Source organism: Corylus avellana, chromosome ca3 (assembly GCF_901000735.1).
Source record: "Corylus avellana chromosome ca3, CavTom2PMs-1.0".
Classification (NCBI taxonomy): Eukaryota; Viridiplantae; Streptophyta; class Magnoliopsida; order Fagales; family Betulaceae; genus Corylus; species Corylus avellana.
In genome coordinates, this window is record NC_081543.1 from 30,877,304 (window position 1) to 30,892,418 (window position 15,115).

Sequence of the window (15,115 nt, forward strand, 5' to 3'; positions counted from 1 at the left end):
GGTCGATCGATTGGACGAGCGATCTAGGAAGAAACTTGGTAACAAATTGGTCATGCATTGTAGAGGGCCGAGGGAGGCAGCAGTCAGATACAATAGATATGTGGTTAACGGCAAACTATTTCGCACTATTGCATCTGATGCCGGAAAGAGGACCCCGAACAGCGGGGTGTGTGTGCCGACTCTTGATGGCGACACGTACTACGGGAAGTTAACGGAAATATTTGAGGTTGAGTATTACGACATGACTAAGTACGTAATGTTTAGGTGTGATTCGGTAGACAACACCAGGGACAAGGGGTACAAGGTGGATGAGTATGGTATAGTACTTGTCAACTTCAAAAACCTTGTCCACACGGGAGAACTAGTTTCTGATGAGCCGTATGTGCTAACTTTACAAGTTGACCATGTATTTTACGTATAAGATGATAGGTGCCCAGATTGGGCTTGCGCAGTAACAACCAAACCTAGAAACATATACGACGTTGGTCAGGGTGACGGACATCCAGATTCATGTGCCAATTACCACGAGTGTGAGCTTCTCATACTGCCCAGAAATTTTGATCACGATATACAAGATCATATCGAATACGTCAGACACGACTTAGATTCAACCGAAGTGTATGTATATATATTTGTATAGTTAATTTTATATGTATGTTTAGATTGGTAGTTGGTCACTACATGCACATTACATCAACACACTTAATTAAGCTGTGCATATGCTAAAATCTGATATATATCTCATGTACCATTATGAGTCATGCATACTTAAGGTAGTAAATATTTCATACATTTTATACGAAATTAATTGGGTTTGTGGTGTTTTTTCACAGGGTATCATGAGTACAAGGGGGAAGAAGAGAGCACGCAGGGGCTCGGCCGTATTGCGGCAGTCGATATCGCCTGGGTCTCCAGCAGCCCAACTTGATGACAGCGAGCAACAAGACGTTGCTCAGCTTCTAGGGATATAGGAAGGATATAGACCAGTCCTTCCAGGTACTATGAGAGGGGAGACCCCTGTACATGCTCCATACAGTCGGGTAGGCATGGCGCAGATGAGGTATCGGATTGGGTCGTACCGGGACAGCGAGTTACGACAGTGTTCTGAGGGTGACGTCGAGCGGCTAGACACCCAGCATAGCGCAGGTACGCCCGCCTGTTTTTTTTTTAAATATTCATAAGTTTGAAAATTTTTAACTATATTGGTGCAATATTAATTATATTTAACTACAACTACAACTTCAGAGAATTCTAAACATTCTAAAAAAATGCAAAGCAGGTATGGAGGATGCAGAGACATAGGCCCAAGAAGACATGGTTGGTGGGGCACAGGCCACTGATGACTTGCAGCCCACCGACCCTGCTCCCAGCGACCGATTAGGCCTTCGGCAGGTCCGGACCATAAGTAAGTGTATATGCTCTAATGTCGTACATATTATGTTTTAATTTACGTGTAAGTTAATATTGAATTCGAAATAACTTACCTTTCTAATTTTAAATTTGTTAGGTACCGATTCTAAAGGAAACACCATTATCGAGGTATGCACCATTCTAGACTCGCATAGGCGGCCGGGAGTCCCCCCCGGGAAACGGATCATACTGGAGTACAATGCATCATTCCAGCCAGTTGGATTTAGCGCCGTGAGGTTTAGGCGGATGACCGGAGACATAATTAGGAGCGGCAATTTTGTCCGAATACCGGACGATTGGTCGAAGGTACCGGACCGTACCAAGGAGGATATTTGGGACGCCTTGATGGTATGTTTTTTAATAATATGTCAAACACTCGTAATGTATATATGTATATATACGCTCTAAGTTGCAAATATATATGCGTGTTTATATCTATATGCATATACACATATTTTAAGTTTTTTTAATTTGTTAATGTTGATCTTGTGCAGGCATACTTTTTCGTCCCGCCCGAGTACAACTTGGAAGCCGTCAAGGATGAAGCATTTCGGGATATGGGCTCCAAGCTGCGGACTTGGAGGCATGATCTTAAAAAAATTTGTGTCATTACCGAGGAAGATACTCCGGACACTATACGGGCAAGACTGGGGGGACAGAGGCTGGGAGAGTACAATGCTGTCGACTTGGATATATTATTAGAGAGATGGTGTACCTAGGAGAATAGGGTAGGTCATGAGTTAAACTATTTGTGTTGTGTAGTGACCCTAATTGTACGTAATTGTGTTAGTATTAACATATTAAAAGTGTTAACTGTGTAGGAGTATGCGGCGAAAATGAAGACATTGCGAGCATTAAATGATTCACCGCATTGCACCGGATCAAAGAGTTATGCTAGGTTGACACATGAGGAGGTAAGTGTGTAATTTATCCTATTCTTATAGATGTGAACGTACATGTCATCATTTTATATATTAATATGGTATATGTATGTCCTATTTTATCTGCAGGCCGAACGTTTGGGCCATCAACCTACTCGGGCACAAAATTACGTCCGTTCACACACAAAGAAGAACGGTTCATATCCGAATGATATTGTGAAGGAGAGATGTGTATGCTACTACTCACCTTTCATATATTGTCTTGATTGTATATTTGATAAATTATTTTCGATTAACAGTTGTGCGCCCCACTGACTCAATATTTAATGTGACAAACAGGAACAGATGAAGGAGCTTATACCCACCGACCCTACAGCATCGTCTAGCATCACAGAGGGAACGGTAAGGTGGGCGCCAAACGATGCATTTGACCAGGCAATTGGAAATAAGCCTGAGTATGCCAGTAGGGTTCGGATGGCTGGACCAAATATTCTGCCTGTGCGGGGGACCATTCGCTCATACTATACACCGTCACAGGCAAGGTCAGAAAACGCCAGGTGCTCCACGATATCACAAGACACACTTGATAGAGCGCTTGAGGCGGAGAGGGCGAAGCACAAGGAAGAGATAGATGCGTTGTTGGCCGAGAACAATGCGCGGGTAGCTCAGCAAGTGGCGGAGCAGATGGCTGAGAACAATGCGCGGATAGCTCGACAGGTAGCTGAACAGGAGGCTGAACGTCAAGCAAGGTTTGATGCCCGTTTCCGCCAACTCGAGGAGCTGATGCGGTTGTACACTCCACCAGACAGTGCTTCCCCACCCGTTGCGATGGTGCGATCGTCGGTCGACAGTGGATCAGGTATGACCTTTGTTAGTAGTCAATTTAGTTTTAGAACTGTCTATATATATATATATATATATGAACTTCTAAATTAAGAGTTTGGATATGTTGTAGTCATTCTAAATAATTAATGATGTTGTAACTCTTGGTTAAATTTGGTTTATATATCATGGTTGGTTTGGTGAACTTCTAAATTGTTGGCTTCAATTTGGTATACTATGAAATAGTGTTGGTTGAGATAATTATTTAGAGTTATTCATGCACATATAAATGGATATAACTGCATGGAACAAAGCAATACATGCAGATCAAACTCATCAAGAACAATTATTCATAAACTTAATTTTGTAACTCTAAATATAAATAGATATAAATGCACTCAATGCTAGAGAGAGTGCTTTTCCTTTGTGTTTATCATCTCTTCCATTGAATCCCCAACATTAATAACCTATATGGAAGTTCTATAATTGCAATGGAAAAATTCAAAATATCATATGTCTCATATAATTGCCATGAGAAAAACGAAGTTCATTCTCTCATGTCTATATATTATTGATTGCTCTGTGACCATGCATATATATATTGACTTAATGTTTTTCTATTGTTTTTTATATGAATTTTCTGCTACCTTCAAAGTTTTATATATTTTAGTTATATCATTTATTGTGGAAGAATTAACATGCAACTGAGTTGGGTGAATATTCAATCATTTTTCTTTCACGTTACCGACGTGATTGTTTGTATTCGGGCTCAATGATTGTTTGTATTATCATCTGCAGTTAGTGGATTTTATTTGTTTGGTGGTTGTTTTATTGGTGAATATTGTTTGTTTTATCATTTGCAGGTAATGTACATCGTCGAGAGGATGCTATGGATGTCAATGATCGATAGTCTGGTTGAGAATTTTAGGCCATTCACACTTGTGTATAAGTTGATGTAATTATATTTGTGATTGGTGTATATTATGTTAGTATGTGTCATTTTTGATGTGTTGAAGTTTGTTTTGGTGGATAGTTTGTGATTGGTGTATATATAGTTAGTATGTGACAAATTGGTGTGTTGAAGTTTGTTTTCATTGATAATTTGTGTGATTGGTGTATATTATGTTATTTGTGTCATTTTGGTGTGTTGAAGTTAGTCTTGGTGTATAGTTTGTGATTTGTGTCATTTTGGTGTGTTGAAGTTAGTTTTGATGGATAGTTTGTGATTGGTGTATATATATTATGTTATTTGTGATATTATGATGTGTTGAAGTTAGTTTTCTTGGATAATTTGTGATTGCTGTTAATGGATATGATGTATGTTATTTGATGGAAAAATTGTATATTATTTGCACGGATTTGATGGATAGATTGAATATCAGGTTAATCGTAACACAAAATTCGGGTATAGTCCTGAAATTAATCACAAAAAATATAGGGAGGAGGGAAAAAAAATTTCAAAACGAACCAAAGTTATTAACGTGTCAAAAATTGACACGTCAGTAACTCCTAACGTGTTAATTTTTTACACGTCAGTAATTCCTAACGTGTCATTATTTTACACGTTAGGAATTCCTGACGTGTCAAATTTTCCACACGTTAGAAATATTTGACGCGCCACGTTCACACGTCAAAAAAAATTTCTAACGTGTCAAAAATTCACATGTCAGGAATTCCTGACGAGTCAAAAATTGACACGTCAGGAATTCTTTTTGACGTGTTGAATACAACACGTCAGCATTTCCTGAAGTGTCAAAAATTGACACGTCAGGAATTCCTGACGTGCCATTTTTGGCAAGTCAGAAATTCCCATTTCCAGACACTCACATTCTTCACGCCTTACACGCGTCAGGATGGCCTCGTCAGGAGTGTTTACTGACGTGTCAGGTCATCTGACACGTCAGTAAACCTCCATCAATAATTTTTATTTTTTTTGTAGTGCAATCATAATAGGAAAGGAAAAACCCAATCCTTACTGAAAAAAGGAAAACTAAAGCATGAATAATAAGTCTTCTTTATTATTATTATTCACTTGTGTCAGTTTCCTCGGGTTGGAAAGAACTCGCCCTCGAGTTCAAGTTGTCTTTGTCCGCATCAACAAAACATGGAGTCAAATGCTTCATGTTGAACACATCAGAGGTCTTTAAATAACTTGGAAGACGTAGTCGCTTCACGTTGAACACATCAGAGGTCTTTAAATGACTTGGAAGACGTAGTCGGTATGCATTGTCATTTATCTTCTGCAGAATCTCACAAGGCCCAATCTTCCTCTCCCATAGCTTGTTATACTCACCAACAGGGAAACAATCACGTGTGAGTACAGCCCAAACTAAATCACCAACCTCAAAAGTTACCTTGCGTCTGTGGCTGTCGGATTGTGCTTTGTACTTGACATTGCTATCTTCTATTGCTTTCTTGACCTAGTCATGAACTCCTCGGAGATAATCCGTCATCTCATCAACCTTAATACTCAATCGACCAATACGAGAAATAGGTGCTAGGTCAAGCACTCCCCATGGGTTTTTCCCATACACGATCTCAAAAGGGCTCAACTGAGTCGTTCTATTCTTGGACCGGTTGTAAGCAAACTCTGCTTGTGACAAAGCCAGGCCCCACTGCTTTGGCTTATTTCTAGCTAAACTCCTTAAAAGATTTTCCAAGCTTCGATTTACCACCTCAGTTTGACCATCAGTTTGGGGGTGGTAGGCATTGCTAAAATTAAGCTTGGTCCCCATCTTTTCCCACTGGCTCTTCCAAAAATGGCTTATGAATTTTGTATCTCGGTCCGATGTAATAGATCTTGGAACCCCGTGCAAGCGAACAATCTCCTGAAAATACAGGTGAGCAATTCGGGCAGCATCCATCGTCTTCCGGCAAGCAACAAAATGGACCATCTTGGAAAATTGATCAACCACCACAAGAATAGAATCCATGCTCCTTTGAGTGCGAGGTAACCCTAAAACAAAATCCATGCTGACGTCAAGCCATGGGCCATCGAGCACTGGTAATGGGGTGTATAGACCCGCATTTGAGGTCCCCTTAGACCTTTGACAAATAAAACACCGTTCCACATAACGTGTCACATCACTAGTTAGCTTGGGCCAATAATAGTCTGATGAGACTGATAAGTGCCAAATATTACATATTTGGACCCCTTTATTTACATTAGTTAATCATTTAGCTGTGTCGTTATTTAATATTTTGTGTTAGTTTTGTGTTTTTAGTGTTTGGTAGGTCATTAAAGAAAAACTACAGTTTTAAAGAGAAAAATGCAAAGTTTAGAAGAAAGCATACTTTGAGAAGGCCTAGATGATATGGTTAAGTCTAACCAAATCCAAGAAAATGTTAAATTGGATTAAAGATCAGATTGGATTAAAGTTCAAATTGGATAAAATTTCGGATTGGATTTAAATTTAGATTCTGCACACATCTCAATATTTTAATTGTAACTTTCCACTCAAATATCTAATTGAAGTGATTCAAGCGGTATTGGAAAGCTAACTCAAAATACTACTATTCGTCGTGAAATAGAATTTTCCTAATTCTGACGGTTACTATGCCAAAATCGCCCCTCAATTAAAGGAAACAAATCTGGACAAATCCTATACCGATTTCATTTCTTTAGATTTAGGTTTTATTTTTTATGTGGTGCTAAAATCCCAACTATGGTTGGGGATGAAGCCTCACCGATGAAGAACATCAATACTTTCATGTAAGTCTTTATTTATCTGATTTTATTGTGTTTAATATTTTAATTATTTTACTTATTTTCAATGTGTGGAGTGATTCTTAAATATCTTTTGTAATTAAAGGATACACTTGATGATTTAAGATAATTTCACATAATTGATTGCTTGATTTTATTTGCCTAAATAATTGGATATCCCTTGTGATTTGTTCTACGGATATATTTGGTATTTTAATTAAGATTGGATATCTTTTGTAATTTACGGATTCATCTGATGATTTAATTGATATTGGATTCCTCTTGTGATTTGTGCAATGAATGGATACATGAGATGGTTTTGATTAATTGTTTGAAGCATAGTAAAACATATCTAAGATTTTAATTGTGAATACTTCAGTTAATATTGATAAACATGGAAGTATGTTGTTATGATTCGATGAGTGTTAATTCACAAACCTTAGTCTTTTATCTCTTAGTTTATTTTAATTAGTTTATGTTTGTCTTTTAATTTCAAAAAACAAAATTCAAAACCTTTTTGGAACTAGATTAGGATTTAATTAGTTTAGATATAAATTGCTCTTTCAAAAACACAATTCCCTGTGGGTTCAACCTCGTACTTGCAATTCATTAAACTACAATCAATTCGTGCACTTGCGAGTTAAATAAATTTGCACAACAGAGACCAAGGCCAAGGTTTTGTCTCGCCCAAAGTGACCTTCTTTATGCAACTCTCGTATTATTTGCTCCCTCAATGAACTATCCGGAATGCATAGCTGTAAACCTCAAAATAGATAACCATTAAGAGTAACATAATCATTGCTCTTACATACAAATACCTCGGCAAATATCTTCCCGAATGAAGGATCTTCCATATACAACTCTTGTAAAGTGTCAAAACCCACAACTTTGGTATGCATTGTAGTAAGGAGTGCAACCCTCCTACTCAGAGCATCAGCAACTCGATTCAAATTCCCTAATTGGTGCCGTAAAGAAAAAGTGAACTCCTGAAGGTAAGCAACCCATTTGGCATGTCTGCGACTAAGCTTCTGTTGGCCATTGATATACTTGAGGGCCTCATGGTCAGTGATAAGGATGAACTCCTTATACCCCAGGTAATGACGTCAATGTTTCAAAGAATGTACAATGACATAAAACTCCAAGTCATAGGTGGAATAGTTCTTTTTGGACCCTAACAACTTTTCACTGAAAAATGAAATCGGACGTCTCTTTTGGCTTAGGACACCACCAATGCCAATGCCAGATGCATCACAATTAACTTCGAAAATTTTCTCGAAGTCTGGAAGAGCGAGAACAGGTGCTTCTGTCATTTTCTTCTTCACCAATTGAAAGCTTGCATCGGCTTCTTCAAATCACTGGAAAGTTCGACCCTTTAAGCACTCTGTGATTGGTGTAATCAATGTACTGAAATTTCGGATGAATTGTCGATAGAATGATGCCAATCCGTGAAAACTTCGGACATCATGTAGACTCTTGGGTGTTGGCCATTCTAGAATTGTTGCACCTTAGACTGATTTGCATGAACACCATCAATAGACACAGCATATCCAAGGAAAGTGACGGTAGTAGTAAGAAAGGAACACTTCTTCCGATTGACATATAGACACTCTTTATGTAGCGTGTCAAGAACCTCCCCGCGGTGTTTTAAGTGTGTCTCCTGCGAGGAGCTATAGATGAGAATATCGTCAACGTACACAACAACGAACTTTCCCATGCAAGGCCGCAACACCTGATGCACGAACCTCATGAATGTACTAGGAGTGTTGGATAGCCCAAAAGGCATGACCATCCACTCGTACAACCCATGATGCGTTTTGAACGCTGTTTTCCACTCATCTCCAGGCCTAATTCTGATCTGGTGATACCCACTTTTAAGGTCAATTTTGGAAAAAAAAAAACCTTAGAACCTGCTAACTAATCTAGCATGTCATCTAAGTGAGGAATCGGGAATCTATACCTCACCATGATTCGATTGATGGTTCGGCTATCGACACACATACGCCACGACCCATCCTTCTTCGGAACTAAGAGAGCAGGAATTGCACATGGACTCATTCTCTCTCGGATGTAACCTCTTTCTAGCAACTCTGTCACTTGGCGTTGCAATTCATCAGATTCCTTTGGGCTATGGCGATAAGCTGGTCGATTTGGCAAGCTTAACCGAGGCACGAGGTCAATGTGGTGTTGTATATCTCTCATGAGTGGTAAACCAGGGGGTGGATTCTCTGGCATCAAATCAGCAAACTCTGTAAGCACCTCTTGTAACTCTATAGACACTTCATCATCTACGCTGGCACCTTCTTCACATGGCATCAAGGCGTATACAACTCCCTCTTCTTTTGCTTCCTCCAGGAATCGAGACATTGATAGGAGATTAGTGCCCTTTTCAATCACAAGTCCATGAATGACTCTTTCTTGTTGAGGTGCTAATACCACATTCTTTCCTTTGATGCTCAAGGTATAGGTATTTCGTCACCCATCATAAATAACACTTCGATCATACTGCCAAGGCCTGCCTAATAATAAATGACATGCATCCATAGACACTACATCACACCATGCATTATCAAAATATTTTCTACCAATTGAAAAGGAGACCAAACACCTCTTATCTACTATTACCTCACTCCCTTTTTTTAACCATGACAATTTGTATGGTTTTGGATGGCAATCAATCTTTAGTTAAAGCTTCTTAATTGCTTCCTCTAACACCACATTCTCACAACTACCATTGTCAATAATAAGCTTGCAAACCTGTTCTGCGATTGTGCATGTGGTATGAAAGATATTGGTTCTTAACCAGTCTTCTTCAGAATCATCTTTTGGAGTAAGCAAGCTTTTTCTGACAACAAGAGTTTCGTTCCCATCTCCATAAAAAATATCCCCGTCATTACCTTCATCAAAAATTGGATCTCGGATGTCGACTTGCTCTTCTACTATCTCATCCTCAATTAAGAGATTCTCACCCATTCTGCTAGCAGATTTTCGGCAATCTATCGATCGATGATCGGGCTCCCCACATCTAAAACAACAAATGTTGGAATTGGAACTCTGACCTTGCGTAGATTGAGGATTAGGATTAGGTTCTTGAGGATGGGTTCCTCGTGTATTTTGATCTCCTCTCGGTGTAGATCTAGTATTATTCCTGGCCTGCTGCTTTTCTACAGTCAAGGCACGTTGGTAGGCTTCAGAAACAGTCCAACTTGAGTGGAGACTAAGGACGTCTTGTAGGGACTGCCGCAAACCGCCCAAGTACCGCGCCACTAACTGCTCCTCCGTCTCTGACAAGTCGTTCCGAGCAACCAACTGGTAGAACTCTTCAGTGTAATCATCAACAGATCTCGCACCTTGTCTCAGCATATGAAGTCGCTGAAATAATGTCTGTGTGTATCCGAAGGGTAAAAATTGTCCCTTCATCTTCTCCCAATCACAAATCTTTGGCTTGCCTTGTCTATCTCGCGATCGCTTTAGCTGCTCCCACCAAGCAAATGCACGACCTTTTAGTTTGATGGTGACAAGCTTCACCTTCATACGATATGGAACGTCCTTATAATCAAAGATCCTCAATACCTCATGTAGCCAATCAATGAAGCCTTCGGCTTGTAAAGTACCTGAAAATTCTAGAAGCTCAACTTTGAAGCCTAAGTCTCCATGCCGCCAATCCCGAACACGTTGTTCCCGACCCAGAATAGGATTGTGATACGGGTTCTCAAAATTGGATTCTGAATCGCGATCATCCATCTCGCGATCCCTCTCCAAGTTTTGTGCCACTAGACACTGGGTTAACTTTGCAACCTGCCTTTCCAAATCTTCAATCGTCACTTCTCGTACAATGCATTCATGGTAGGGGATTTCCTCATTCCGAACCTGCCCACGCCGACCACGACCACCAGCCATAAAAACTGATGAAAAATTCACCCCAAGAAGACGCTAAACTCTGATACCAATTGACGCCGGGCATAACTAGGATTGTTCTGACAGCGTATAAAAGCAGCAGAAACTAAGATTTGAAGATAGAAAAGGGAATTCAGGAAGAGAGAAAATAACAAATAAGGAAGAGAAAACCTCTAAGTGCCCCAAATAAGTAAACAGAGAAATAACTCTAAAAAACTTAAATTTAATTGATAGTATAAACTGGATTAAAAATAACAAAGACTAGATGTCTTTATATAGGCTAGGCACCTCCTAAATTAATAAGGAAAAGGAAAATCACACCTAATTGGAAAAGGAAAACAAATCCTAATAGGAAATGAAAACCCCAATCCTTATTGAAAATGGAAAACTAAAACATAAATAATAAGTCTTCTTTATTATTATTATTCTCCTGTGTTAGTTTCATGGTAGTTAGTTTTACCAATAAAAAATAATATGTAGTTAAAGTAGAAAAATATTTAGAGAGTTTGATATTTAGTAATCTTAAATAGTGACTAGCTATATCTAAAAAAATACATTTTGAAAGTTAAATTTAACTAAACTTTCAAGAGCTTGATGCGGATGCTCTAAGAACCACAAGTCCACCAAAATTCCAAATGTTCAACTTACTCAACCAACCTGTTTTTTTTTTTTTTTTTGGAAAAATATAAAATGGCCTCCCAAACTACCAGTCATTTGCGATTTAGCCCTCTAATGTTCAAAAAGTAATAAAGTAGCCCTCCAAACTACCAACTAGATGCAATTTGGCCACTCCGTTAGTCATCAACGTCAAATAGGATGAAAAATTCAATGCGACGTCGTTTTGTTTATGTTAAGTTACTAAAATGCCCTTTCGGGGAAAAAAATCAATTTAAAAAAAGCCCCTAAAATGACGTCATTTTGTTTGAAAAAAAAAAAAAATTCTATACACTTACTGAAAACGACGCCGTTTTGGTAAGTGTTTAGTACCCTTAAAACAGCAGCCCACGCATGTTTTCTTCTCCACTTCCCTTCTCCATGCAGCGGCCCAACCTCCATGGCTTGCATTGTCAGACCCCAATGAACTCTGACCCAAATCAATCAAGAACGAGTTGTCAGATGATTCATCTTCACTGAAGACCGGGCTCTTCATCACCTCCCTCACCTGAGCAGATGTAAATGCACCAGAAAAAGCAGGCAACTGAGTTCCCTAGCGAGTTTTAGAGGTTTTAGCACCATTCCCAACAACTTCATCATCTTCAATTCCATCTAACCAGTCCAGACCATCCATAGAATCACTCAAATAGAAAGGAAATTCGGGGGTAATCTTCACCATTCCAACCCCAGTACACCCAGATTGACTTTGAAGGCTTCCCATCACTGATTTCTTGTTCATAAGGCATCCAAAACCAATCGGGTCATACCCGAATACCCTATAAAATGATGTGATAATGAAATCTGGTCAAAATGGGGACAACCCAAGTGAATCCATGTCCTTGTGTGTTGTAATTTCTTAAAAATGCAAACCGAACCCCTCAATTCAAAGGAAAAAGAACGGGACACTAATAGAAGACCTACAGGGGAGAACCCTTGTTTAACACCCTGTTTTCATCTTTGCTTTCATCTATCCAATCTGTAGCTCGTTCATGGTGTTTACATATGAAAAATGGCTTCTACACATGCATACAACCATATATGCACAAATTGCGAGATCATAAGGAGCCCTTGTCCATAGTGGTAGTAAAAGCCCTCAACTGCCTCGTGCAACTGCACATATTCGATTCATGAGATTGAGCTTCCGCATGGAGGTTGGGCTGCTGCGTGGAGAAGGGAAGTGGAGAAGAAAACCTGCGTGGGCTGCTGTTTTTAGGGTATTAAACACTTACCAAAATGACGTCGTTTTGGTAAGTGTAAGGGTTTTTTTTTTTTTTTTTTTTTTCAAGCAAAAAAACATCATTTTTTCCCAAAATGACATTTTAGTAATTTAACATAAACAAAATGACGTTTGATTGAATTTTTCACCCTATTTGACGGTGATAACTAATGGAGTGGCCAAATTGCAATTGATTGGTAGTTTGGGTGGCTACTTTATTACTTTTTGAACATTTGAGGGTTAAATCGCAAATGGCTGGTAGTTTGGGGGGCTAAATTATATTTTTCCCTTTTTAGTTTTTATTTTTTTGGAAATCAACTAAACCGATCTAAAATGGAATCAAATTTTAATAAGAAATAATATAAATAATTTGTTTGTTATTTGGACACTTACAAAAGAAAAAAAAAAATTAATATTAAATCATTTAGACATAAATAATACTTTGATATTTTTAAAATAAAGGAATGCGAGAAACTACTATTTTTTATTTTAAGGGAAAATTACTTTTTACCCCCCCCCCCTCCCAAAAGTTGGCAGCGATTTTCAATTCGAACTCCAAATTTTTAATTTTTGCAATCCACCCCCACAAAGTTTTAATTTTTTTCAATTCAGCCATTCCGTCAGTCAAAGCCGTTTTGACTGACGGAACAGTGATCACGTGCGGTGCACGTGATCACTTATGACCTTTTTGTACCCAAAATAACCCCATCCCTGTTTCTTCTTCTTTGCCTTTAGCAACATCTGTAGATGCTTTGTTTGCTTCCCGAGCAAATGTAAGAAGGGAAAGCAAAAGGGATTCGTCTTTTTATTTTATTTTTTTTCGATTTTTTGGATTCTTGGTTATTCAGGATTAGTTGAAAGTAATACACTTTTTGGCATTGATTTCATTTCTCATTCACAAGAAATAAGATTTGTTTGCTTCAATACTCTGTTTGTTTCCAGAGAAAATGTTGGAAGGAAAAGCAAAAGGACACTGCAAAACCGAACTCATACTTCTCTTAAAATTCACGACGAGGAAAAGCAACCCATACCCATCTCATGAATTCACGAGAAAGCCATACCCATTTCGCTAAATCTACCCGAATCCAGAATGAAACCCGATAATAATCGATCAAAACAATGACGAACACGATGTTCTCGAAGCTCTCTGACGACGTGGTGCTCAACATCTTCTTCAAGCTCGAGGAAGTCCCGCGCAACTGAAACATATGGCCAGAACCTCACATCCCCACACCCTTCGCAAACACCCGGACCTCTCTTCTTTGGAAGCCTATCAAGAACAAATTGATCTTAGGGGCATTGAGATTTCATGGTAAAATTATGTTATACCAAATTTCACTTGAGATACAAATCCCATTATTAGCCTTTGTTTTGGTTTTATAGAACAGAGGATAAGCAAAAAGGGAGGAATGTGGATGTTTCACAGTGGCCATTGGAACCCATTGATGATGATAAAGCTTTTTCTCTTCATTGACAAGCGTGCGTGCGTTTAGAAGGGATGGGGGTATTTTGGGTACGAAAAGGCCATAAGTGATCATGTGCACCGCACGTGATTACTATCCCGTCAGTCAAAACAACTTTGACTGACGAAATGGTTGAATTGAAAAAAATTGAAACTTTGTGGGGGTAGATTGAAAAAATTGAAAATTTGGAGGTCGAATTAAAAAACGCTGCCAACTTCGAGGAGGTAAAAAGTAAATTTTCCTTATTTTAACTATCACGTTAGTATTGAGATAGTTGAAAAATAAAAGTGTGATATCGAACATTATTTACTCTACTTCTTTTTTTTTTTTCTTTTTTTTTTTTAAATCTCATTTTCGAAAGTTTGAGATATGTAATCAAATTGTACACTGATTTATTTTTAAATAATAAAAAGTCTATGTAGCCTCTTATATTTAGATTGCTCAATTAAATTTATTGTTTATATATATATAGTTTTTGTTACAAATTTTAATTATATGAAATATATAATTATAGTTAGCTCAGATTATGGAGAACAACAGTGATTTTATTAAGCTCTAGTGAAATTTTAAATGATGCCGAGTCGAGATAAATTTAACAAATCTACGAGTTGATAAGCTTATTAACAAAAATTTCTGATTACAATCTTAATGATAGAGATCAAATCCTAAAAGCATATATACTAAAAGGATCTTGTCAATGAGAAGTTCTAGAAAGCCAAACAAATGAACCCGAAAAATTTTCAAACTGGCGTGGTAAACCGTGAGTGGCAGACAAGAGAAAGATAATTGCATTTTTTTTTAATTTAAAAATATTTTAGCATGATGAAAAATACAATTTGTAAAAACATGATGATATCATTTTAAAATATGAAGTAATCATGCAAGTGTAGTGATTTTAAAATATGAAGACTCGTCTGGGGCAACCAAATAAATTAGGGAAATTATATATAAACTCCTTAGGTCAATGCGCTTTTATTAAAAACTCCTTTAGTGTTTTTTTTCGAAAATTGACTCCCTGGGTTAATCGAAACTACAATAAACTCCCTACTGTCAAAAATTTTTAACAACC

General features: G+C 38.1%; 2 protein-coding genes across 2 annotated transcripts in view; both read left to right on the top strand.

Moving 5' to 3' along the window:
* Nucleotides 1-971, top strand: part of LOC132174412 (aluminum-activated malate transporter 10-like) — an 11,244-nt gene extending 10,273 nt beyond the window's left edge. The window contains exon 7 of the mRNA XM_059586073.1: nt 834-971. Within this exon, the coding sequence (XP_059442056.1) occupies nt 834-971 (138 nt within the window). The remainder of the gene's footprint in view (nt 1-833) is intronic.
* Nucleotides 972-1,314: 343 nt separating this feature from the next.
* LOC132174413 (uncharacterized) lies at nt 1,315-4,023 on the top strand. The gene is made up of 8 exons (XM_059586074.1): nt 1,315-1,405; nt 1,508-1,716; nt 1,905-2,051; nt 2,232-2,324; nt 2,421-2,522; nt 2,631-2,828; nt 2,961-3,150; nt 3,977-4,023. Exons 1-8 carry the CDS (start codon nt 1,315-1,317, stop codon nt 4,021-4,023), a joined length of 1,077 nt encoding a protein of 358 aa, XP_059442057.1.
* Nucleotides 4,024-15,115: the final 11,092 nt, after the last annotated feature.